Below are 25,258 nucleotides of genomic sequence, written 5' to 3'. Positions count from 1 at the left end.
ATGGGTCTATTCTTTGACTGGAATCACTGGATCATGGGCTAATTCTATCTTTAACCTTTTGAGGAATGATATTAAATTTTATATGTTTTATGTAACCCAGTATTTCCAAAAAGAGACCACTTCAATATGTAATCAATATAATGAGCAATTATTAACGAGCAATCTCACTTTATTTTCCTGTGAAGTCTTCATTAATGTGGTTTGCAGGGTGTGTAAGTATTGTGTGGCTGGAGAAGCTATCCATCTTGTGCATCCAAGTGCCTTGTCCATAGTAGGTGTCCAACCCAAAGATGGATAGACATAGCTGCCTGCTGCTGGGAACAGAATTCCTGCTAACAGTAGCAATGATAGTAACAGTGATGGCAGACTGACTGTTTGCAAGGCACTTCATTTTCATGAATTCTCAGAACAACCCTGCAAAGTGGGTACTTTTATCATTCAGTTGTAGATGTACAAACTGCAGCTCAGAGAGGTCAAGCAGCATACCTCAGGTCACACAGCTAGTGAGTGCTGGAGCTGGGATTCACACCCAGCTGGGTTCTGTTGTCCTTTGGCCAGGAGTTATCTCAGGAAATGCTAAACCTAGATGTCTTGGAGAAGCCCATGGAGATGTCTGCCTTTGTTAACAGGGGTGAAGAAAGATAATAAAAGTTTACCCAACACCTTTTCTCCTGGAGGCATATGCATTTCTCTCTGCCTCTGGGTCAAGACTGTGAGTATAACCTCAAAAAAATTGACCTCCTGCTGCACTGGGCTGCAAACCTTCACAAGCATTGTCCCTGGAGAGGGAAATTGGGAGAGAGAGCAAGGCAGATGCTGGTGCTGCTCAATCCACATGGCGAGGGAGAAGACAGAAGGATTGAGAAAAGCTACTTCAGTTGTCTGGAGATAAAAATAAGGTGCTTTGCAACACATGAGGTGATCTAATGCTGCTTTCAGTGTTCATGAATTCGCCAACACAAGAGGTTAGAAAACTAATATCATGCCTGTCACTCAAAGGGTGGTGAGTTCTGGAATGAGAAGAGTCTCAGAGGTCATCTTTTCAAATGTGGCTTCTCCTGGTGTAGACTCTCTCCTGCCATACCCCTCAGAGTTGATTGGGGCCAGATGGGCCTCCCCAGCCTCTGCCTCCTTCTCCTTCCTCAGAGGCCCATGGGTGGGGCATCGTGTTCTTCTGCAGGGAAGCTGAAGGCGGGGAGTGGTAGGGAAGGCATGCTATTTCTCAGAGGATGTAGAGGCAAAGGGAGACAAGATTGAGATAAGGACATCTTCCTACCTGGTTTCTTTGGTCACCAGACCTTTATTTCTCAAGACTTCATCCACCCAGGACAATCCCAGGCATGAATGGAATTTTGGTTATGGTAAGGCATTTCCCACCTCATTTCTTAATTGACAAATAACATTGTATAGGTTTAAAGTGTACCATGTGATGATTTGATATACACATATGTTATAAAAAAAACAACTGTGCTTGGTGCCGAGCAACACGGTGGTAAGAGAGGCTGGGCCCCTGCCTTCTGAGACCTTGTATTTTAGCAGGGAAGAGAAACAAATAAATGATAAGTCCAGTCAGTCTTCATCATTCATGAATTCCATATTTGTAGATTCTCCTACTTGCTAAAATGTATTTGTACCCCCCCCCCCATCAATACTTGCATGTGCAGAGTCGTGAAATATTTGAGTCATCTGATGCTTACATCCTCAGCTGAGGTCCAGCGTGGTGACATTTGGGCTTCTTGTTTAAGCTCTCATAGTACGAACATAGTACGAATTTGGTGGTCTTGAATTTAGGCCGTGTTTTTCACAGCTTTTGTGTGTTTTGGTTGGTGATTTACTGTTCAAGACGACCCCTGAACATGGTGGTGAGGTGCTATCTCCAGGTCCTGAGCACAAGAAGGCTGCCATGTGCCTTATGGAGAAAAACACATTGTTACATAAGTTTAGTTCCAGCTTCATATCACAAGTGGTAGAGCTGTTGGCCATGAGTTTGCTGTTAATGAGTCGACTATCTATATTAAACAAAGTGCCTTTAAACAAAAACCCACGTAAAACAGGATGACATATGGAACTGTTGACAAAAATGTGACAGAGGTGAGGTGCCTGGATGGCTCAGTTGGTGAAGTGTCTGCCTTTGGCTCAGGTCCTGATCCCGGTGTTCTGGGATAGAGCCCCACGCGAGGCTCCCTGCTCAGCAGGAAGCTTGCTTCTCCTTCTCCCCCTTGCTGGTGCCCATTCTTTCTATCTCTGCCTGTTTCTCTCAAATAAATAAATACAATCTTTAAAAAAAAATATGACATAGGTCTGTAGGAACCTAACCCTGTATTTCCATGAGGGATGAGTGTTCAGTGTTTGCAGCATCTTTTCAGCAGGTAATGACTGCGAATAACAAGAATTGATTGTATGACAAAATAATCCCACTGAGTGGGGAGGGTGTGAGGGCATGAAAGGGGAGGGGGGGGACAAAGGGGAGGAGAGTAGAGGTGATGACTCATGGTGATGAGCGCTCAGCATTGTGGTAAGGGGGCCAGGGCCATGCCCAAGGCCACGTGGATCCTGGGAACCCTGATGTTAGTCTAGTGCCCTGTGCAGTCTACTCTGCTCGCCGTCCACGTGGGGCTGCCTACAGCTGCCTTGTGATGCTGATGGTCACTAGGTTCAGAACCATGGTTCCAACAAGACTGCGGCATCCAATGTCAAACCCCATTACTATCAACAATGTGGGTGTTGAAGATGCCACCCTGAACAGTACCTCTACCCTTGTGTCCATAAATCTGGACTTGTATGAACTGGGGCTTCGGTCAGCACTTGCAGCATTTGCTGCTCACTGCTGTATCAACTGCCCTAGCTACAAGATTCTCTGGGATGTGTGTGTGGTTTTTTTTTTTTTAAGATTTTATTTATTTATTCATGAGAGACACATAGAGACAGAAGCAGAGACACAGGCAGAGGGAGAAGCAGGCTCCACACAGGAAGCCCAACGTGGGACTTGATCCCGGGTCGCTAGGATCACGCCCTGGGCAGAAGGTGGTGCTAAACCGCTGAGCCCTGGGCTGCCCTGGGATGTGTTTTATTGCAGAATTCCCTATATAGAATCTAGCTGTGATATTAACCAGGAAAGCTTGTTTTCAGTTTAAAATGCCCAACAGATGGTCCCCGTTGCTCTCTTCATTCTGGAGACAGGAAGGAGCCCAGTCACAATTTGAATTGTTCTTGACAATAAAAACACTGAATATTGTCAGAGTATTTATACAGTGAAGGCAAAACACCACGCGGTTTGGAGTGGGATAGACCTGGAACTTTTTACATGGGTGGGTATTGGGAAAGTCCCTGCTCTTCTCTGAGACTCAGTTTCTCCATCTGAAAAATGGGGCTGATAATATGGCTCCCCTTAGGTGGCTGTGAGGATTAATTCAGATGTGCTGTGTGTCATGTGACAGCCAAGAGAACGTGCTTTAGGATCGGATGGCTGGAGTTTAGATCTTGGCCTTGGGCAAGTGTTTCAACTTTTCCAAGCTCTGATTTCCTCACTAACCTCACAGAGTTGTTAAAGAGAATTAAATGTAATAAGGCACATGAGGATGAGAAAGAATGTGGCCCCAGTAAGCACTCGTGAGCATCAGCTATGGCCATTATTATAAGTGATTTGGTAAATGCCATTGGGATGGCAGTCATCATTATCATCATCATCATCAAAGAAAAATAACAGGAGCTGGCTAGGATGTGTAGATACAGAACACTTGCACATTATTGGTGGGAATGCAAAATGGTGTAGCTCCTGTAGAAAAGTTCAGTGGTTTCTCAGAAGGTTAAACACAGAACTGCCTCGGGACCCAGCAATTCCACTCCTGGGGGGATATCCCCCAAAGAAATGAAAAGCAGTTGTTCAGACAAATAACTTATATGCAAATGTTCGTGGCAGCACTGTTCATCATAGCCAAAAGCCAATAAATGACCATCAGCTGATGATCAGCTAAACGATATGTGGTATAGACCTATGATGGAATCTGATTCAGCCACAAAAAGGAGTAAGGTTCTTATATATGCGATACCATTGATGAACCTTGAAAACAGTACGCGAAGTGAAAGAAGCCAGTCACACACGGCCATGTATTGTATGATGCCATTTATATGAAATATCCAGAATAGGTCAATCCAAAGAGACAGAAAATTAGTGGTTGTCCGGGGCCAGGAGAAGGGGGGCTGGGGAGGAGGAGTGGCTGCTTCATGGGCATGGAATTCTCTTTTGGGGTGATGACAAATTTTTGGAATTCATAGAGGCAACACTGTGAATGTACCAAATGGCACTGAATTCTGTGCCTTAAAATGGTTAATGTGAAGTGCACCCTAGTTTTCTTTTTTTTTTTTTCAAAAAACTTTTAAAAATGATTTTTAATTTATTCATGAGAAACACACAGAGAGAGGCAGAGACATAGGCAGGGGGAGAAGCAGGCCCTGCGGGGAGCCCGATGCAGGACTCAATCCCAGGACCCCGGGTTTACAACCTGAGCCAAAGGCAGATGCTCAACCACTGAGCCACCCAGGTGCCCCATGCACTCCAGTTTTTTTTAAAGAACTTTGTTAGAACAGGAAAGCTCCCCTGAAATTAGTGACTGGAGGTTGACCTCACGGGATCTTTTGGTGGGTAATAAGCTTGCAAATGCTGTATAGAACAGAGCCTGAGAGGCATTACTGGGTCAGAGCCCAAGCTCCCTGCCCCATCCATTCTCCCAGATGACCTCCACAGACCGGGGTCGGTGCATTTGTTTGGTTCTGCCTGGGGACGCCAGGGTTGGGGAGAGCAGTGCCCAGCGGGACCCACGGCTCGGCCGGATGCCAAGCTCATTAATGAGGTCTTAGATTAAGATTCTTGCCAGCGTTGAAATGCTTTGGCAACTGTGTTTTTCATTTGTCCTTATTTGCTTCTTTTTTTTGCAAGTACTACTAGAAAGTTGAAATTCTTCCTGGGGTTCAGGTTTCACTCTTTCAGAAATTGTGGCTAAAACGAGTGTCATATTTGACTTTTGGAGAATTGGACAGCATTGCTCCCGGTGCTGATCTAGAAGGTCTGTGTAAAATGATTTAGCCTTTTGAGGGCTTTCTGGATGGTTTTCTCATTTCTGGAGGGTGTCGGGAGGCTCCCCGGAAAGTCATGATGGTGAGGGATACAGACCTGGACTGGAGACCCCAATCTACCACTTACTAGCTGTGTGATCTTGGGCAACTCAGTTTCTCTGATAATCTTCCACTTTCTCCACTGCAAAATGGAGACAAGAACAACATTTTCTTCCCTGGGTCTTATGAGGATAATGTGAAGTTATGCATCTAAAATACTTAGGACACTAACTGACACAAAGTGCTCAATAAATAGTCATTAGTGGTAATAATAATTGTTACTGTTACTTTTCTTCTTTTACCAATGACTCCAGCGGAACGTTTCAACCAACATCTAAAAGTTTCATTTCTTGATGCAAACTTAGGAAGTTGAAAGTAAAAAACTTATTTTGTTGTTCCCCCAATGACTTCAATCTAATATATTCAGTCACCATCTAAAAGTTGTGTTTCTCCTTAGAAAGTTGTAAGGATTAAACTAACAAGGGTTTTGAAATAGTCACGAAAATTACAAGCAGTGGTGATGCTGGAATTGCAGACTTTTCCCTCTGCCTCTGAAGAGCTAATGCATCTATGCCTTCTGATGCTGGCTCTGAAATTCAGACAAGTTCGAAGTCACCCGTTTGCCTGTTTATAAAATTTTAATGGGAAGGGACAAAGAAGTTAGACACTTGCCTAGACTTTCTGAAATCATTTTCTCCCCTGAGAATGGCTTTTATTTCTCTTAGTCCCTTATCGGAGAATGTCAAAAGAAAAACCCTACACCTTGAAACGTCTTTAATCAATCCTCAGACCTTTCATTTCTTCAAACCTATTCCCTTCTCCCCGCCCATTTCGAGACTTGAAATAAAATGATTTTCCAGAAACGGATGACAAGATAGCAAGAGCCACGATTAATAACCCCCAGAGCACCTTGGTACCACACCTTCCCTATTTAAAATGAAAAATTACCCTTTTCCCTCAGACTTTATTAAAAAGAGGATCAAAAGAGAGAGGAGAAGAGTTGATATAATACAGCCCATCAGTGAAAGCACTTCTGAAGCCTCAGCAGAGAGAAGCCGAATCCCTGTCAATTGAGCAGCTGGCAATTTGGATAATGAAATGAGGCACTTGGCTTCTTCATTCCCAAACTTCTGATTTTGAAATGTAGAGGTGGAGAGGAAGAGTAATTGATGGAGCGGGGAATTTGGCAGGGGTAAAGCTGTGCTTGCTCTCTTTTCATCTCTCAGACTTAAAACCACTTTAGGGCAGGGGTTCTTGGGGCAATGTGGTGCTTTCTTGAACCTGGTACAGGTGTGTGTGTGTGTTTGGAGGGACTTGTAGGCTTCAGAAAGGTGGGGCAGTAGGTCCCAGCTCAATTGCAGAATGCCATGTGGCAAAAAAGGAAGAGAAATGTGTAGATTTATTACCTACTATGGGACATTAGCCACGTCCTATCACTCAGCCAGAGCTCATTTATAAAATGGGTCAATAACACCTATCTTGCAGGGCAGGTAAGATGAGCGCTGAATCCCCTGAGTCCGGCAGGTGCCCTCCAAATGTTAACTTTTATGTCATGACCCGTCAGTCATGTCAGTAAGTGTCCTTGGCTCCTGGCTGAGGAGTGTCTTCATTTCCTAGGGCTGCTACTACAAAGCCACGACAAAGTAGTGGTTTTAAATAGCAGAAATGTGTTTTCTTACAGTTCTGGGGGCTCCAAGTTTCAAGCCAAGATACCGGCAAGACCATGCTCCCTCAGGAGGCTCTGGGGGAGAGCCTGCCCTGTGCCTCTCTCCTAGCTCCTGGGGGCTGCTGGTAATCTTTGGCATTCCTTGTTAGCATTTACATCTCTTTGATATCTGCCTCTGTCTTCATATGGTCTTTCCTTTGGGGTCCTCCTTTTCTTATAAGGACACTGATCATTGCATTTAGCTGTCCCCTCCCCCGTCCCCTGCAATCCAGTGTTCCATCATCTTAATTTGATTACATCCAAAAAGAACCTATTAGCAAATAAGGCCCCACTCATGGATACCGAGGGTTCAGACTGCAACATGTCTTTTTGATGGATACAGTTTAACTGTAATAAATACTCATTGGCTTTTGCTTCATGGGTTTGCTTTCTATAGGACAAGGTCAGGGATATAGTCACTTGAATGCAAGTTGATTTATGTGCTTATCTCATTTTTTTTTGGTATACTTTTTTTATTGGAGTTCGATTTGCCAACATATAGTATAACACCGAGTGCTCATCCTGTCAAGTGCCCCCCTCAGCGCCTGTCACCCAGTCACCCCCCCCCGCCCACCTCCCTTCCACTACCCCTAGTCCATTTAATCCTCCCCATTATCATATGAAATAGATGTTTTACTCCCATTTTACATGAACATTTATACTACAGCGGCTGGATGCCAGAAATTATGCCAACTGCTCTACTTGCATTGTCTTATTTAATCTTCATGACAATCCTAGGGGGGAAGCTCTACTGTGATTCTTAGTCTACATTTGGAGCAGCTAAGTCACAGTGAGGCAAGGTCAGAGCAAGTTAAGTACTAAGCTTCATGTTGCAAAGTTCAGGTGTTCGGTGCATATAAAAATTCCTGCTTCCTTGCTCGGTGTTTGTTTAGAATTGATTCTTACTCTTGCAGTTCAGAAAGCAAGTCTTCTAAACACGGAGCTGTCTCTCTTCCTTCTGAGGGAGACAGGCAGTGGGTGGTGTGCTCATTCCCTCCCCATCCTGACCTGTCAGTTAGGGCCATGGGACAGATGTCTGCTTTGGAGACTCAGGGATCCAATGGGAGAGGAGACAGAGATGAACATCATGTCTTTGTCAAAGAAAAAAAAAATCTAAGCTGAGCCTGACTCTTGGATAGACTTTTTAGAATCTCATGATCCATTTTCTCAGCCTGGAAAAATAACTTCTTCCTAAGCAGTGATCTCAGAACTCCTGGGGAGAGGCAGGGGGTGCAGGGGAGGTTCTACTGCATCCCGGGCATCTCCTGCTTGATGTCCTGCAGGAGCCCCAGGCTCAGCCTATGTGACCCTAAGCTTACCTCCTCCTTTGTGCTCTGTTTCCTTGTCCTGTGTCTCCTATCACTGTGATCAGTGCCACAAGCCACCATGTGACCCAGGCTGGGAGTCAGAAGGTCAACCTTGGTTTAGTGTCAGGCTTAAGGATGGGGACTGCAGCCCCAGCTGTCCTCCTCCCAGCTGTGTGGTCTTGAACAAGTCATTTAACCTCATCTAGAAAATAGAGTGATGTTTGCCTAGTACTAGGATTGTTGTGTAGCTCTATAATTTTGTACATGTAAATTATACGACAGTGTTAGGAGCATGGTAAGTTCTCAGTAAATGTTAGCTGTTTTTTTTTGTTTTGGTTTTTCCTCCTCTACTTGTGCCCAGTCAATGCACTTCTCTCCATCTTTGCTGCCACAACCCTGCCCCAGGTCCTCATCATCTCCCATTCACATGTTTTCAGTGGCCTCAGGCTGATCTTGCTGCTACCTTTGATCTATTTGATCCCTTTCCCATGCTCTGGCTAGATACAACTTTCCTCAATGCTCATCTGATCGTGACTCTTCCCTACACGCAGTGGGTCCTGTTGAGCGAGAATAGATGCCTACACATGCGAAGATCCTTATCATCACTTATTATCAGGGAAATGAAAACCAAAACTATCACCTCACACCTGCCAGAATGGCTAAATCAACAACCATAAGAAATAACAGGTGTTGGCAAGGATGTTGAGAAAAAGGAACCCTCTTGCACTGTTGGTGGGAATGCAAACTGGTTCAACCACTGTGGAAAATAGGATGGAGGTTCCTCAAAAAGTTAAAAAATAGAGCCACCCTGTGATCCAGCAATCGCACTACTGGATATTTACCCAAAGAATACAAAAGCACTAGTTCAGAGAGATACATGCATCCCTATGTTTATAGCAGCACTGTCTGCAATTCCCAAGATAGGCAAGCAGCCCAAGTGTCCATTGAGTGATGAATGGATAAAGATGTGGGGTGTGTGTGTGTGTGTGTGTTTGTGTGTGTATATATATATAACAAAATATTAGCCATAACAAAGAATGAAATCTTGCCAATTGCAACAACATGGTTGGAGCTAGAGAGTATAATGCTAAGTGAAATAAATCAATCAGAGAAAGAAAAATACCATATGATTTCCCTCATATGTGGACTTGAAGAAACAAACAAACAAAAAATGAGCAAGGGGAATGAGAGAGAGACAGAGAGAAACAGGCTCTCAACTATAGAGACAGACAGAAACAGGCTTTCAATTATAGAGAACACAGTGATGATTACCAGAGGAGAGGTGGGTGAGTGGATGGAGGAAATAGGTGATGGGGATGGAGGAGGGCACTTGTGATGAGCGCTGGGTGATATATGGGAGTGTTGAATCACTATATTGTACACCTGAGCCTGGTATAATGCTGTAGGTTAATTATACTGGAATTAAAAAAAAAAAAAAAAAACCCATGCCCCAGGGTCTCTGGAACAGCTTTAACCACAAAAAGGGCCAGGGCCAGAATACTGGACTCCAGCAGGACTTGCTGGCAAAGAGATCCCAATGGGCTATGTGATTTTTAAGCCACATGATTAGGGACATACGAGCCCCTGCCCTGGTGTGACCAGGGGCTGGGGTATAACAATGATATCATGGGCAGATCCTTGGCCTCCACACCCACACCACTTCTCAGCATTCGCCTATTGGGAGAGCCAGCCCTTGGAGTGAACAGGGGTTTGGGGGCCCAAGTCTTGTGGATATGGCCGTATGGCCAGGCAGGAACTTGGCTGCAATCATTTATGGTTGGGGCAGTGCCAACTGCTCCCTTGGCAGGACCAGAGGGCTGGGGCCCAAGCCTTGAGCTTACAGCTGCACGATGTGGCAGACAGAGCTTCGGCCTTGCCCGTTCCCTGGCCTATGGCCAGGCACCCTTGGCTCCTGCAGGTTTGAAGACCCAAGCTCTGTGGGAGACCACCTCTCTTTGCGAGGCCAGCAGCAGGGGACCAGTTGAGTTGACCCCTCCCTCTCTATATCCCCCTGCTCTTAGGAGAGCAAGTCCCTGGATGGTCCTCCTTAGTCCTTCTTTCTGGCCTCAGCTTGAATGTCTTTCTCCCTCCAGGTAGCCCCTGCCACCTGAGCCACTTGTAGTCCTCCATACTCATCATGTTGGGTCATCTTCTGGCCTTGACTCTGTTGTCCTATCTCTACCCTTCCCCCCTCCACTCTGGATTCCATTCCTCTCCTAGCGAGTTCTCCTTCAACCTCAAGCTCTGGGTGTAGGCACCACCTCCTCCAGGACGCCTTTCCCTACCCTTTCACCAGGAGCCGGGTTGCTCGCCTCTGCTCTCACACACCTGCCCTTTCTCTGACATCGGATACCCTGTTCCACATGGTGGGGACTTAACTTATTTCCTTCATCGAAGTGAAGCTCACAGAACAATGGCCATTTTAAAGGGAACAGTTCTGTGACGTTTCGTGCATTCACAATGTGGTGTAACCACTGCCTCTGTTAAGTTCCCCAATGTTTTTATCACCCCCAAAGAAATCCATGTACACATTAAACAACTGCTCCCTGTCCCCCCTCCACCCGCAGTGTCTGGCAGCCATGAATCCATATTCTGTCTCTAGATTTGCCTGTCCTGGACACTTCACAAATGGGATCTTATACAATGTGGCTTTTCGGGTGTGGCTTCTTTGACTGAATGTAGTATGTTTGAGGTTCATCCAAATTGTAGCACATGGCAGCACTTCGTTCCCTTTTACAGGATAATAATATTCCACTATAGGGACATACCACATTTTGTTTATCCATTTGTCAGATCAGTGGACATTGGGGCTGTTTCTACCTCCTGCCTGTTGTGCCTGCTGCTGCTGGGAACAGTCACATCCAAGCATTCGAGTGCCTGTGTTCACTTCCTTTGGGTCTCCACCCGGGAGTGGAATTGTAGTGAATGCTGATTTCCTTGTCAGTCCTCCTGCCAGACTGCAAGCACCTTGCAGGCAGAGGAAGGACAACCAATCCCAGGGGCTGGCATGGAGCGAGTTCCTGAGGAGCAAAGTGGATGAGTCCCGGGCATCCAGAATAGATGCCTTCCTTACCCTCCATCATCTGCCCATCGGTCTGTGCAATGTGGTGATCCAGACTCTGTGCCAATTATGTGACTCATTTTAAAAAAAAAAAATATTTATTTATTTATTCATGAGAGACACAGAGAGAGGCAGAGACACAGGCAGAGGGAGAAGCAGGTTCCCCTGTGGGGAGCCTGATGTGGGACTCCATCCCGGGACTCTAGGATCACGCCCTGAGCCAAAGGCAGATGCTCAACCACTGAGCCACACCCAGGCATCCCGATGGCATGACTCATTTGATCTCATTAGCTCACCCCTCACTGGCTCTGATATTTGCTTGTGTCCACTGTCACCTCCTCACCCTTGTCTGACTGAAGTAGCCTGCCAGCACCTGTGCTGCCCACTTTCTTTTCCTCCATGGCACTTACTACCACTGACTATTATAGACAATGCATTTTAAATGGCATATAATGGATAATATATATGTCACTTGTTTGTTCATTCCCCTTTTACTCTTTTTCTGCACTAAAGACATATGCTCTGTGAGGATGGGGGCCTTGGTCTTTTTGGTATTCATTGTTCTCTCCTGGTGTCTAGAGCAGTGCCTGGCCTATGAGAGGCATTCAGATATTTGTGAAATACTCAGGTGAATGAATGCATTTAATCCTCATTGTACCCCCCAACCAAGGGGGCCATGATTATTCTCATTTTACAGATCCCCAAACTGAGGCTCAGAGAGATCAAGTAACTTACCCAAAGTCACACATCTCATCAATGGTAGAATCAGAGTTTTAAGCCAGATCTCTCAGAGTCACAAATCCCACATTTTTTTCCAGTTCCCAAGGGGTGGGGATGAGAGCCATAGCGATAACCTCCATAGTGCTTCTCTGTGGCCTTGGACTGCAGTGTATGATTAAGATAACTTAAAAAAATAGATTTACTCTCTTAAACATGTTTTATTTAGGTTATTTGATGATGAGTTTGTATATCCTGAGCAAATACACCAATCCAAAGTTTGCTGGGTGATGGAGAAGCTGACCTGGGCTTGATTTTCTCTGCTCCCAGTAATCAGAGCTCTTCAGCCCCTCTGAGCATGAGCTTCTGGGAGGTGCAAGGGTGATGGTAGCATCTGCTACATGTACACTTCTTAGTACAAGTGCACACTCTTTAAAGGGGAGATAATGCCATATCTCAACCTCAGTGCTGAGAATCACAATATGCATAGCTAACATTCATGGAGTTCCTGCAGGTGTCAGGTGCTGGGCTAAGTAAGCACATCAGTTGTGTTGTTGCATTTATCTTCATACTGTTCCCCTGAGGCAGGTCCTATTGTTGTCCCATTGCACGGGTGGTAAAGCTGACTCAGATCAGATAAGTGCCTAAGGCCACATAGCCAGTAAGCGGGTAGCCAGACATAGGGCCAAGTCACAAGACTCCAGAGCTGGCTCTTAGTCATGGGATTCACAATGTGTAACTCTAAATTTGAAGATTTACACACCACCATAGTGATGGTGACTTTGGTAGAATGTTCTGGCAAAGTCTGGGAGAAGGGAAGAGGGAGACCAGTGTCAGAAATGAGCCCTCACTCCAGTTTCTATTTCCATTTGGCTCATCTATGATGGCCCAGGATCCTTGATAAAGTCCCAGCCCTCTGTTTCAGATGCTCCTGGGGCATGGTTGTTGGGGTGGCCCAGGTCCTGGGTTTGAATCCCAGCTCCAGTCCCCCATCTTCATCCGGTGTGACCTTGAGCCCATCTTCATCTCTGCACATCTATGTCCTTATTTACAAAGTAGAGATCAATATGGCCCTTTGCACACAGTTACAAAAATTAAATAAGATGTAAAGCGGTCCAAATATAACAAGTGAAGAAAGCAGATGACAAATCATTAAGATCTTATGGTATTTCTTAAAAAAATATGTACAGAAAACCATCTGGCAGGCTCCACTGCCAAACATTAATAGGGATGGTGGTTAGGCTGTGGAGCTACATTGCCTTTTTCCTTATCCGAATTTTCTAATTTTTCTATAATGAATATATAATAACCAAATGAGTAGTTTTAATTAAAAATGGGGCAGTGAGTCAGTGTTCATGAAAGCACTTTGCAAACTGTCAAATGTTCTATAAATTAGCTCTTGTTATGGTCCTTATAGTAATTATTATGTTTATTGCTAGTCGACCATGAGCTGGAATTTGTTTCTGCCCCTCTTCTCTTCTTTGGCCTGTGATGGGAGGGCCCTTCCACCAGGTCCTGCTTTGTCGTGCAGTGATTCCCCAACTACTTCTCTCCATCTTTGCTGCCACTCCCCACGCGGGGACCAGCATCATCTCTTGCCTGGCACACTGCAAAACCCTTCACGGGCTCTCCTTGTCCAAACAGGATCTTTGAGAAAGGAGCTTTCTATCAAAACTCTCACTGGCTTCTGATTGAATGTGGCATGAAATCCACACTGCAGTTTGGCCTGTGGTCCTGGTGGTCTGTCCCTCACCTGTCCTTTCACGCTCTCCTTGGGCCACTCATCTCATTATCACCATGCCTTGGGCTTACTGCTTTGGAGAAGGCACCCCTAAAAGGTCCCCAAAAAGGGACCTAAGAAAGTGCCTGCCCTAACCTAGATGGGTTTGGAGTCTGTCTACCTGGTCTTCTTTGATCCTCATGCTTTTGTATCTCTTAGCATGGAGTTTGTGCAGAGACCACATTGGTATTTACCCCTCCAATATGGCAAATGAGTAAAAAAAAATTAATGCACAATTGGATTTTTAATATTTTTTTTTTTTGGTTTAACTTAAACCGGGGCCTTCCTACCTGTGTGCTTTTGTCCTTTGACATCGTCCTCCCCTCACCCCACACCTGCCATGCTCTTTCCTTGGTTCTTGGCAATCCCCTTCTTGTTCTCAATGCCAGCTTACATGTCACTTCCTTAGTGTCAGCCCGACCCCCAACATTTTTATTTTTAATTTTTTCATTTGAAATTTTTATTGACCTAATTATACATTGATATCCAGTCATAAGAAATAATGCAGAGTGATTCTGTTACAGTCTGTTCAGGCTACTGTAACACATACCACAGACTGGGGGGTGGGGCTTACCCAACAGACATTACTTCTCCCAGTTCTGGAGGGGAAGTCCAAGATCAGGGTACTGGTGGATTTGGTTCTTGTTGGGGATCTTCTTCCTGGCCTCTAGACAACCACCTTTGAGGTTTCACATGGCCTTTCTTTCCTTGGACCACCTGTGTCTTCATCTCCTTGTAAGAGCACGAATCCCATCCCGAGGGCTCCACCTGTACCACCTCGTCGTAACCCAGTCACCTCCCCAAGGTCCCACCTCCAAGTACCATCACCTGGGGGTTAGGATTTCAACGTCAGAATTTAGGAAGGAATCAAACACTCAGCCCATAACAGATCCCTTATACCATTTGCACAATTTCTCCTAATTGGTAACTTTTGGTGAAACTGTAGTACAGCATCGCAACCAGATTATTGACTTCGTTGCAACCTCCTGATCCTTTGGATTTGTTCAGGTTTCCACAGTTTTACTTATACTTGTGTGTGTGTGTGTGTGTGTGTGTATTTACTTCTATGCAATTTCATTACTGGGTAGGTTCACATATCCTCCACCCCAGTGAAGACAGCAGACAGTTCCAGCAGTGCACATGTCCCTTGCTTTTGTCCTCTTATGGCCACACCCATCTGCCTCCTGCCTGTGTCCTCCGTCCCTAAACCCCAGCAACCATCAATCTATCCTCCCCTTCTAAAACATGGTCACTTCAAAAATGGAACATGAATAGGATCTTCCAATATGGAACCTGGGGTTGGCTTTCTTTACTCAGCACAGTTTTCTGGAAAGTCACCCAGGTTACTATGTGTTCAATAGTTCATTGTTTTTCATGGCTGCATAGCGGTCTGTGACTGACATGCCCCACAGCTTGGTGACCATCCACCAATTCTTATCATATCTTGCCAGTTCTCTTATCACATCTATTCTGGTCCCCACCCCACCCCCAACTCCCTACTTGGCACTCATCCTCCTCTGAAATCCTTTCATGGGTGTCTTTTCTTGTCTGTCGTGTCTTTCCTTCACAGAACTTTTAAGTCTAGGGTACCAGGGAGCCTGGACTGGGTGTGATCTATTACACCTTTCTCAAGCATAGTGCCTGGCACATTCAGAAGGTGTTGGGTGAAGGTGTTCCTGAGCTCATGGCAAGAGCAGAGTTGGGAGAAGTGTGCAGTGGCCGAATAAGTGGGCAGGGAGTGACTGGGGACGAACTTGACCTCTGCAGAATTCATGTATCTCATTTGGGGCTAGCTAGTAAAATTGCTTTGGAAGGGAAAAGTTATCCTTGAAAATTCTTTAAATCACCTTGAAATTGCTGGAAGTAGGACCCTTGGAACCTCAAAAGGCGAGAATTAACTCCTTTGCTTGCCTGGACATTTGAATTGTGGGTTCCACAGCCACAGGAGAGAGGGGGGCAGGGCTGTTGAATGAAGATTATGGGGAGAAGGATTTCATTCTCTTTTTGGAGGGGCTGAGGGGAGATGAATTTATGTAAATGGGTATGCAGTATAGTGAGCACACAGTGTAATGTGCACACACAGTGCAGTGTGTATAGGATGTCATGTGCATATGGTGTAAGATGCAGAGCTATAAGACATGTATGCTGTAAGGGGCATAAGGGTAGCATGTATGCACAGTGTGGTATATATAGGATGTGATGTGCACAGGCCATAAGGTACATTCACTGTAACATGCATTGGTAGGGTGCGTACAGTATAACTGGCCAGGCTTTCTCATGGCTTATCTGTTGTCTCTCTGCTCCTTTGTTCCAACTCAGGAGGCAACCTTTCCAAACAAGACTGGACCATCCAGTGGCCCACCACGGAAACGGGGAAGGAGAACAACCCTGTGTGCCCCCCGGAGCCCACCCCGTGGATCCGCACCCACCTCTCCCAGAGCCCCAGGGTCCAGACCAAGTGTGTCCAGCACTACTGTCATGCCAGCCCCTCACCCGGGGCCCCCGTGTACACTCACATGGACAGGCTAACTGTGGATGCCTACCCGGGTCTGTGCCCGCCACCACCACTGGAATCAGGCCACCGCTCCCTGCCCCCGTCGCCCCGGCAGCGGCACGCGGTCCGCACCCCGCCACGCACCCCCAATATCGTCACCACCGTGACCCCACCTGGCACACCACCCATGAGGAGGAAGAACAAGCTGAAGCCCCCAGGGACCCCACCGCCTTCCTCCCGGAAGCTGATCCACCTGATTCCAGGTTTCACTGCCCTGCATCGAAGCAAGTCTCACGAATTCCAGCTGGGTCACCGTGTAGATGAGGTCCACACTCCCAAGTAAGTGTGTTTGGTGGGTGCCCTGGGGCTCCTGAACCCCGGGGCCGTCAGGGGCTGCCCCATGGCCTCAGGACCACCCCTTGTGCACTTGCATTTCCTCTCTTCAGTGGAATGAAAGGTGGCTTTTCCTGGAGGGCCCATGAGGAAATGAATAGCATTTCCCAGAAACAATCCTTTTTATAACTATGGATTCTCTCACGTAGGGGGTGGTAAACCATCGCCTAGTGGCCAGATCTGCATTTATTGACACAGCCAGGTTCATTTCTGTGCGTGTTGTCCCATGCGTGCTTTTCATGCTGCTTGGCTGAGATGGGGATGGCCCGCAAAGCCGAAAATATTTGCCATCTGGGTCCTTGACAGGGAAGGCTCACTGGCTTCTGCGGAGCTGGAGCTGTTGGTGCCCGGAGAAATAGGCTGTGAGCTGCATATCTAGCCTTATATTTTCTTAAAAAGAGTAAAAAGGAACAAGTGATATCTTTATAATATGTGTCATTTAATCCAATATATCAAAAGATTACCACTGCAACATAGAATTGATATAAAATATTAACACCGAAGTGTCTTGCATTCTTTTTCCCATATGAAGGCTTGGAGATCCAGTGTGTATTTTACACCTACAGCTCATCTCAATTCAGATTCCCTGCATTCTAAGTGTGCAGTAGCCCCATGGGGGCAAGTGGCTGCTGTACTGGGCAGCATGTATGTGGGACATGCTCAATGTTTCTAAAGAGAAGGCATGGTCAGGTCTGCTTGGGGTCAGGGGTGGGTCAGAGAGTGGAGAATTAGACTATCAGAGCAAAGGACTTCATACAGAAGCTTAGGGTGGACCTGTAGGCACCCAGGGGAGACAGTCATCAAAGTGGGTGCAATATATACATGGCTGTGCTTTGGGGGGTGGATCTTGCTGCCAGCAGAGGGTGATGTGGTATCTGTAGCTACATAATGGCTAGCAGGATGGACAGGGAAGCCCTCTGCAGGGTCCCTCGGAGGCAGGCTGTGGCCTGGGTCCCTTACATTGTTTTGAGGTTCTCAGTATATTAAAAATGGAAGGAAGGCTATAAACAGGTTTACGAAAGTGGGTAGGATGTATTAAATATTTACACTTGAGCAAAATTGCCATTGAGGTATAGAACAGAAAAATGATAATTTATAATCTTTAGGAGATACCATAAGGCTTCTAAGTCTGGCACCTGTCACATATGAGTCCTGGATCTCTGCTCTGGGATCCTTGCAGCTAGGATGTGGGGGATCAGTGCACAGAGTTCCATTGCACGCCAAGGCCCATGTGGGGGCTGAGGCCAGCTAGAGACAAAGTGTCTGGCCCAGGCTTCTGTAGGAAACAAAATGGAGAGGCACTGGCTGGCTGCACCTGACCTTCACTTGGCTTCTTGTGATATTGCAAAGGCTCTCAGGGATTTTCAGACCCCCCACCCCTTAGCTGTACCCATTCCTCTTTGACTCAGGCTGACTCTCTGTCTCAGCAGATATGCAGAGGGAGTCAGGGGGCTTGCCCCAATCTCAGACCTTCTCCCTTCCTCCTGTCTCAAGCAATAGAAAGCCGTGATGTGGCTGTCATCTGTTACTTTTGCAACATGGTCCCAGGATCCTCTGGGACTCACACCTGACCCCTTCTATTGCCCTCGATCACCCCTCAGGGGTTTCAGAGTAGCCCCTGCCTGTGAGGGTCTTCACTGTTTGAGCCAGTGTCTTATGAGCTCTCATCACCATATGCAGGTGGATCTAATACATTGATTGTTAAGTTGCATCCTGAGATAAATGTAAAATTTGTATGTCTTAGAATTGATGAAATGTGGTTTATTCTCATCTCTGGGCTAGTTGGTGGGGGTATGATGGGAAGCAAAAAAAGACATAGCCTTGATCTTGTGAAGTCTGACATTAATCAAATAACCACACATGAATATTGTAAAATTGTGTCCAGTAATTACAAACAGTGTTACAGGCTATAAAGATGCAGTGCAGGGCACCATCAGAGCTTATGACCAGATGGAGCTGATCGAGTTTGGGCTGGCAAGAAGGTGAGTGAGGGGCTTGGGGAGAGTCTGGTTACACAGAGTTCCCAGAAGTGATGTTTAGGCTGAAGGCTAGGGAGCAGTTAAGATGGAAAAGGGGTGGAGGTGGAGGGCGTGGGAGGTCTTCCCACCAAGAGGTGTTAAGGGGTCATGATACATTTGAGGAATCGACAGGAGGTGATGGAAGGCCTCTGTGGCTACAGGACCAAGGTGTGTGATGCAGGAGGAGACTCCAGAGTTAGGCAGGAGGCAGCGCTATTCACCGCAGCCCCAGAGTGGAAACAGCCCAAGTGTCTATCGGCGGGTGAATGGATAAACAGTATGTGGCCTCTGTATCCAGTGGAGTATTATTTAGCCATCAAAAGAAACGAAATTCTGACACATGCTTCAACATGGATGAATCATAAAGACAGTATGCTAAGTAGAAGAAGCCAGTCACAAAAGGACAGCTATTGTGTAAATACACAAAACAGGCAAATTCATAGAAACAGAGAGTAGAAGGGTGGGTGCCAGGGGCTGGGGGAGGGGAAATGGGGATGACTGTCTATTGGGCACAGAGTTTCTGTTTCAGAAATGAAAAAGTTCTGGAGACGGGTGGTGATGATGGTTGTACAATATGGGAAAGTACTTAATGCCACCAACACTGTACCCTTAAAAATGGCTAAAATGGTAAACTTTATGTTGTATATATTTACAATACTTGACAAACTTTTTCTGTAGAGGGCCAGATAGTGAATATTTCAGGCTTTGCGGGCCATGTAGTCTGCACCTCTGCCATTATAGCAGAAGCAGCCAGAGTTAATAGGTAAATAAATGGACATGGGAATGTTCCAATAAAACTTTACTTGTGCAAAAATAGGTGCCTGGCTGGGTTTGGTGCCACAGGCTATAGTTTGTGCTATCAGAAGCCGTGCTATCGAAAGTGATTTTTCCTTATAAGGCACTGGGAAGGTCTTCAGGGTGGAAGGCATGATCCCATATGATGGTCACTCATGGTCTGAGGCTGTGGTTTCTCCCAGCGGTGCATCTCCCTCATCCCTCCCTGTGCTGACCACCAGGTGTCATGAAACTTAAAAGAAGGTAGAACTCATCTCTGTAGACACATGATCTTTGCTCTATAAGGAAGGGCTGACCTTTGGGGGCTTTCTCTAGCTTTACTGACATATAATATTATGTACATTTAAGATGTGCAAGCTGATGATTTAACACACAGAGGTATTGTTGTAAAATGATTACTACAATGACATAGTTTTTTTGTGGTGTGCGTATTTAAGATTTATTCTTTTAGTAACTTTCAAGTATATAATACAGGGTTGTTAACTGTAGTCACTAGGCTGTACATTAGATCCCCAAAACTTATTCATTGTGTAACTAGAAGTTTTCATCCTTTGGCCAACATATCCTCATTTCCCTCAACCCCTGGCAATGACATTTGACTCTGTTTCTATGTTTGATGTTTTTAGATTCCATATACAAGTGAGATCATGTAGTGTCTTTCTCTGTCTGACTGATTTCACTCAGCATAATGACCCTCAAAGTCTATCCATATAGTTGCAAATGTTAGGATTTCCTTCTTTTTTATAGCTAAATAATATTCCAGTGCGTGTGTGTGTGGGTGTGTGTGTATGTGTGTGTGTAACATTTTCTTTATCCATTCATCTGTCGATAGACATGTAGGTTGCTTCCGTGTCTTGACTACTATGAATAATGTTACTATAAACAGAGATTGCAAATATCTCTTCAAAATGGAAATTTCATCTCCTTTGGATATATACCCAGAAATAGAATTGCTGAATCATATGGCAATTCTATTTTAATTTTTTTTTGATGAACCTTTGTACTGTTTTCCATAGTGGTTGCACCAATTTACATTCCCACCAATGGTGCATGATGGTTCCCTTTTCTCCACATCCCTACCGGAACTTGTCATCTCTTGTCTTTTTGATAATAGCCATTCTAATGGGTGTGAGGTGATGTCTCATTGTGGTTTTGATTTGCATGTCATCAATGAGGAGTGGTGTTGAGCAGCTTTTTGTTTATCTGTTGGGCATTTGTATGTTTTCTTTGGAAAGAATGTCTATTCAGGTTTTCTGCCTATTTAAAAATCAGATGATGATGATTATTTTTTGCTATTGAGTTGTAAGAGTTTTTTTATATAATTTGGTTATTAATGCCTCATCAGATTTGCAAATATTTTCTCCCATTCTACAGATTGCTTTTTTGTTTTTTGATTGTTTCTTTTGCTATGCAGAAGCTTTTTAGTTTGATATCATTCCGTCTGTTGATTTTTGCTTCTGTTGTTTGTACTTTTGGTAACATATCCAAAGGAGTCATCAAGGAGCTTTCCCCTGTTTTCTTCTAGGAGCTATAGTTTTGGGACTTATCTTTTAAGTCTTCAATTCATTTTGAGTTAATTTTTGTGAATGGTATAAGATAGGGATTCAGTTTCCTCCTTCTGCATGTGAATATTCAGTTTTCCCAATGCCACTTATCCTTCCTTATTGAGTGTTTTTGCCTCCCTTGTCAAATATTAGTTGACCATATATACTTGAGTTTATTTCCGGGCCTTTGATTCTGTTCCATCGGCCTATATGTCTATTTTTATGCCAGTACCGCACTTTAAATGTGAGCCTTTCCCCAGACCCCTGAGGGATTTACTTTGTCTGAATAGGGTTGAATCATCTACTTTTTCAAGGCCTTTTCAAATTGACCCGTCCACCATAGCTGTTTTAGAAATTGTCTATCAGGTTTCAGGCCAAGTTCAGATTGGCCCATCAGAGTTCTTCTGTCTAGTTTAGCAAGTTCAACACTTCCTTGAAGAAAATACTTCTCCTGGCTCACCTCATGAGATGCTGAGATTTATGGCATGGAAGCAGCAGAGTGGTCAGTTTCATGACGTAGAGATGCAGTGTGACCACTTGGCCTTGGACCAAGCCATTAGATCCACAGGGCTATTAGGGTACCTGGCCTTTGGGAGTAAAAAAAATCGAAGACCGAGACAATGGCACTTTGGACTGTGTGGGCAGGGGGAGCAGGGGAAGAGATTAAATCTAATCAGGGAGCTTTAGGAAAGGTTTTTACAGAGACATTAGTTGAGTTCCAATATGTAGACTGTTAACAGCCAATATTTGCTTTGGTTTGAGCTAGTCCTGGTTCTGCAGGGGAGTAGCCTTGTGACCTTGGGCTTAGCCTGAGTGTTAGTTTTCTCATCTTTGAACCAGAGGGGTTGGAATACGTGTATGCTATTGAATCTGTGGTCATGACCCATTTGTGGATGGTGGCACCAGTTTAATGGGCTGTGACCAGCATTAAGGAAATGAAATAGAATAGCCTAGGCTAGATATTGGGATGTGGTGAGGCTATTACTGTTGTTTTGTGAAACACACATACATATATTTGTGTGTGTGTGTATATATATCTTTCTTACTCTGGAGGTTCTTTCTACTCTGGGCAGCTTTGATGCTAGAATAAACCCATCAGGGATTAGATGAGAAGGTTTGAGAAGCCAGCCCTTTATCCTGAAATTACTCAACTCATTCTGTTTTTTTTTTTTTTTAAGAGATTATTTATTTATTTATTCATGAGAGACACAGAGAGAGATGCAGAGACATAGTTGGTTATTAATGGGTAAGGGTAAATTGGCTTTCTAAAAGCAGAGGGAGAAGCAGACTCCATATAGGGAGCCTGATGTGGGACTCCATCCCAGGATCCTGGGATCATGACTTGAGCCAAAGGCAGACAGACACTCAACCAGTAAGCCACCCAGGCGCCCTTCATTCTGGTGTCAGTTGTCTGTTTCATGTCTGCTTTTTTCCCTCCTCCAACCTTGTACCCCTGCTGGGCATGGTTCCTTTTTGCCATCTTGACTGTCACAAGTCTACCTTTATTTGCCCTTAATGGATGAAGCAGTTTCAGAAGTCACAGGTTTTTCTGAACAGATCTGAGTCTTGCACGACCGTTGATTTTTGTGAATTTTCAAGCCCCAACACCCTGGTAGGTTTCGGGTTGGTGGAAGGCTAGATTTTAGACTCTTTACCCACAGCATATCCGTGGTGGTGTGTATCAGATGGTGTGTTTGAGTTCCATTCCTGTCCCCAATAATATACCATGGGCATTTGCAGAAAAAAAGCATGGCAAGAAAAGAAAATACTAGCCATAGCACATCTCTCACCTCCATTGGGAGCTGTGGTATGCTGGAAAATACCAGAACTACTATAAGTCATCTTATCAAAACCATTTTTCCTGCCTAGTGTTCATTCTCAAAGTCCTATTTACTCTTTTCTTTCTTTCTTTCTTTCTTTCTTTCTTTCTTTCTTTCTTTCTTTCTTTCTTTCTTTCTTCTTTCTTCTTTTTTCTTTCTTTCTTTCTTCTTTCTTTCTTTTTTATCTGAGTTAAGTGTGTGGTTTTTCTTTTTTTTTTTTTTTAAGATTTATTTATTTATTCATGAGAAACACAGTAGAGAGACAGAGACATAGGCAGAGAGAGAAGAAAGCTCCCTGAGGGGAACCTGATGGGGGGGTTTGATCCCAGGACCCTGGGATCACCTGAGCTGAAGGCAGATGCTCAACCACTGAGCCACACATGCATCCCTGTGGCTTTATCTGTATGGTATTAGTAAAAGGCACACACACACACACATGCGTGTGTGTGTGGGGGGGTGGGCGGGGAGAAGAGACTACTCTTTTTTCCCCTTGGTAAAAGCAATACTTGATTATTGTGGAAATTGAGACAACACAGGCAATTTGATGAAGAAAGTGGAAAGTATATGCCAGTCCTTTGTTTTCTATGCAGGTGTGTGTACATGTGTGTATAGAATGTATATACACATATATACACATACATAGTGTTTTTTCAACAGGGCTGAAATCATCCCCAGGGGAGCAAAAGTCAGTTCTTGGTGGAGGAAAGCAAAACAAAAAAAACCCCAAAAAACAAAAAACAAAAAACAAAAAAACACCCAAACCCAAACCCACCTGATATTACAATAGTTTGTGGCCCTCCAAAAAGCCACTTACAGAAACAGATATATGGTATATTTGTGGTATTAAAATTTCCTTGGGGGTTAGGGGTGACAGAACAAAAATCCAAAAAGTTTCCTTACAGGGTCATAATGAAAAAAAAAAAAAAGATTGAAAAACACTAACATGACCCTCTGGCTATATTCCTGTAAATACAGGTAGACTTAGACATTGGAGGTTATCAAGAGTCTCTCCAGTGTTCCTCTTGGTCTTTCTCCCTCTGGCTTTGTGGCCACACTTACATGGTTCAGTTGGCGCCAATGCCTTATGGTCAGTCATTTGGAAAATTAAGTCCATACAATCTCAGGGACTCTGGTCATCTTACCTTCCGTCCAGGGATCCCATGGCCACGCAAATGGAAAAAGGAAAAACCTAACAATTCCAATGCCGGAGTAGTTGTATGTCTTTACGTTCTTCTATCTGCCTGTGATACAAATGACTTGCTTTCTCTTGTCAGGGCATCTGAAAGGGTAAATTGGCTTTCTAAAAACTAATCCCATTGTAAATGCATGGGAGACACTCAGTATTCAAGAGGAATTCCACTGTGAGCCCCGCCCTTTCTTGCAAATCTTTTCTTAAAGGTGATTGTCAATTACAGTTTTAATTACGAAAGGCATTCCCAGACACATCTTTATTTTGAAAATACAAGCAATATAAAGTGTAAGCCATCCAAGGTCAAAGTCCCCTTTCCCCTTGCTGTAGAGAGAGGGGCTGTGACTGCTGGAATACTTTGATGGGAATCCTTGCATAAACACACATACTGTGTTTGTATGTGCATATATTACATATTTAGCTTACTTTCTTCATAATCAGAACCACACTCTATACATTTACTAAGGTGCCTTCCCTTGGTCAGTCCTATATAAATATAAATATTCCATTTATAACCTTCTCACACTTTTAGAAATTCTCTTGTTTTCCCCAGACCACATCTGGAAGGGGTCTTTGTACATGCCTCTGCTCTCAGACCTCTATACTGTATACGTAGACACATTTCACCCCTACCCTTTTGGGAGAGCGCATGGAAACCCTCAGGTGGCCAGCAAGTAAGGGAACTGGGCTGGATGAGACCCACCCTCATCCTCATTCTGGTTCCAGCGAATTCAGATTCTGTCCATGGCCTGGGCTTTATCATTAGTAGGAGCAGGTTAATTATGTACATAAGATTTCAGGAGAGATCTTTTTGTCTTAGAAAACTAATTAGAAAACACTCAAACTCACTGACACATTCCTATAGATCATTGTGCTGATTATTACAACAAACTCTACTGTATTTGTAAGGGCAAGAGTGGAGTGATTAGTTTGTATATAATAGTATATTCATTTAAAAAGGGAAGGCTTTTGCCATGCTCATGCAAGGGGTCCTTTTAGGTCTAATTAAATATTCAGACATGTGATACAAGTCACACCTGGCATGAGTTTGACCTTGGAGGATGCAGAGCAGCCTCGAGTGTCTTTTCTGCAGGTCCTCAGGGGCTACTTTTCCTTGTCCCCAGCTCTAAGTGGCAGTTCAAGGGTAAAGTGATGAGACCCAGGTTAAGGAGGTATGGGAGCCATCCTGACTCAAGGGGTAGTAGCTCTTGTAACAGCTCCATCCATGTGGCTCCCAGGGAGCCCTGCAGGGAACATGCATAGTTAGGAGAGTCCTACAACTCAAGGGTCCCAATGGCTCTGGATCCGTCCTCAGGTATTTCA

At 44.7% G+C, this 25,258-nt stretch overlaps 1 protein-coding gene across 23 annotated transcripts in view; it reads left to right on the top strand.

The window, feature by feature from the left end:
• The window catches only part of KSR2 (kinase suppressor of ras 2), a 446,464-nt gene that overhangs the window by 184,987 nt on the left and 236,219 nt on the right, over positions 1-25,258 (top strand). For all 23 annotated transcript variants that reach the window (XR_005379235.1, XM_038575248.1, XM_038575247.1 and 20 more), the window contains one exon: positions 16,002-16,515. Coding sequence is in view for 22 of the 23 variants with exons in the window: in XM_038575248.1 (XP_038431176.1) it covers positions 16,002-16,515 (514 nt within the window). In the remaining variant the exon portion in view is untranslated. The remainder of the gene's footprint in view (positions 1-16,001; positions 16,516-25,258) is intronic.

Source organism: Canis lupus, chromosome 26 (assembly GCF_011100685.1).
Source record: "Canis lupus familiaris isolate Mischka breed German Shepherd chromosome 26, alternate assembly UU_Cfam_GSD_1.0, whole genome shotgun sequence".
Taxonomy (NCBI): Eukaryota; Metazoa; Chordata; class Mammalia; order Carnivora; family Canidae; genus Canis; species Canis lupus.
The sequence above is the reverse complement of the archived record's forward strand: the minus strand, read 5'-3'. Positions and strand labels throughout refer to the sequence as shown.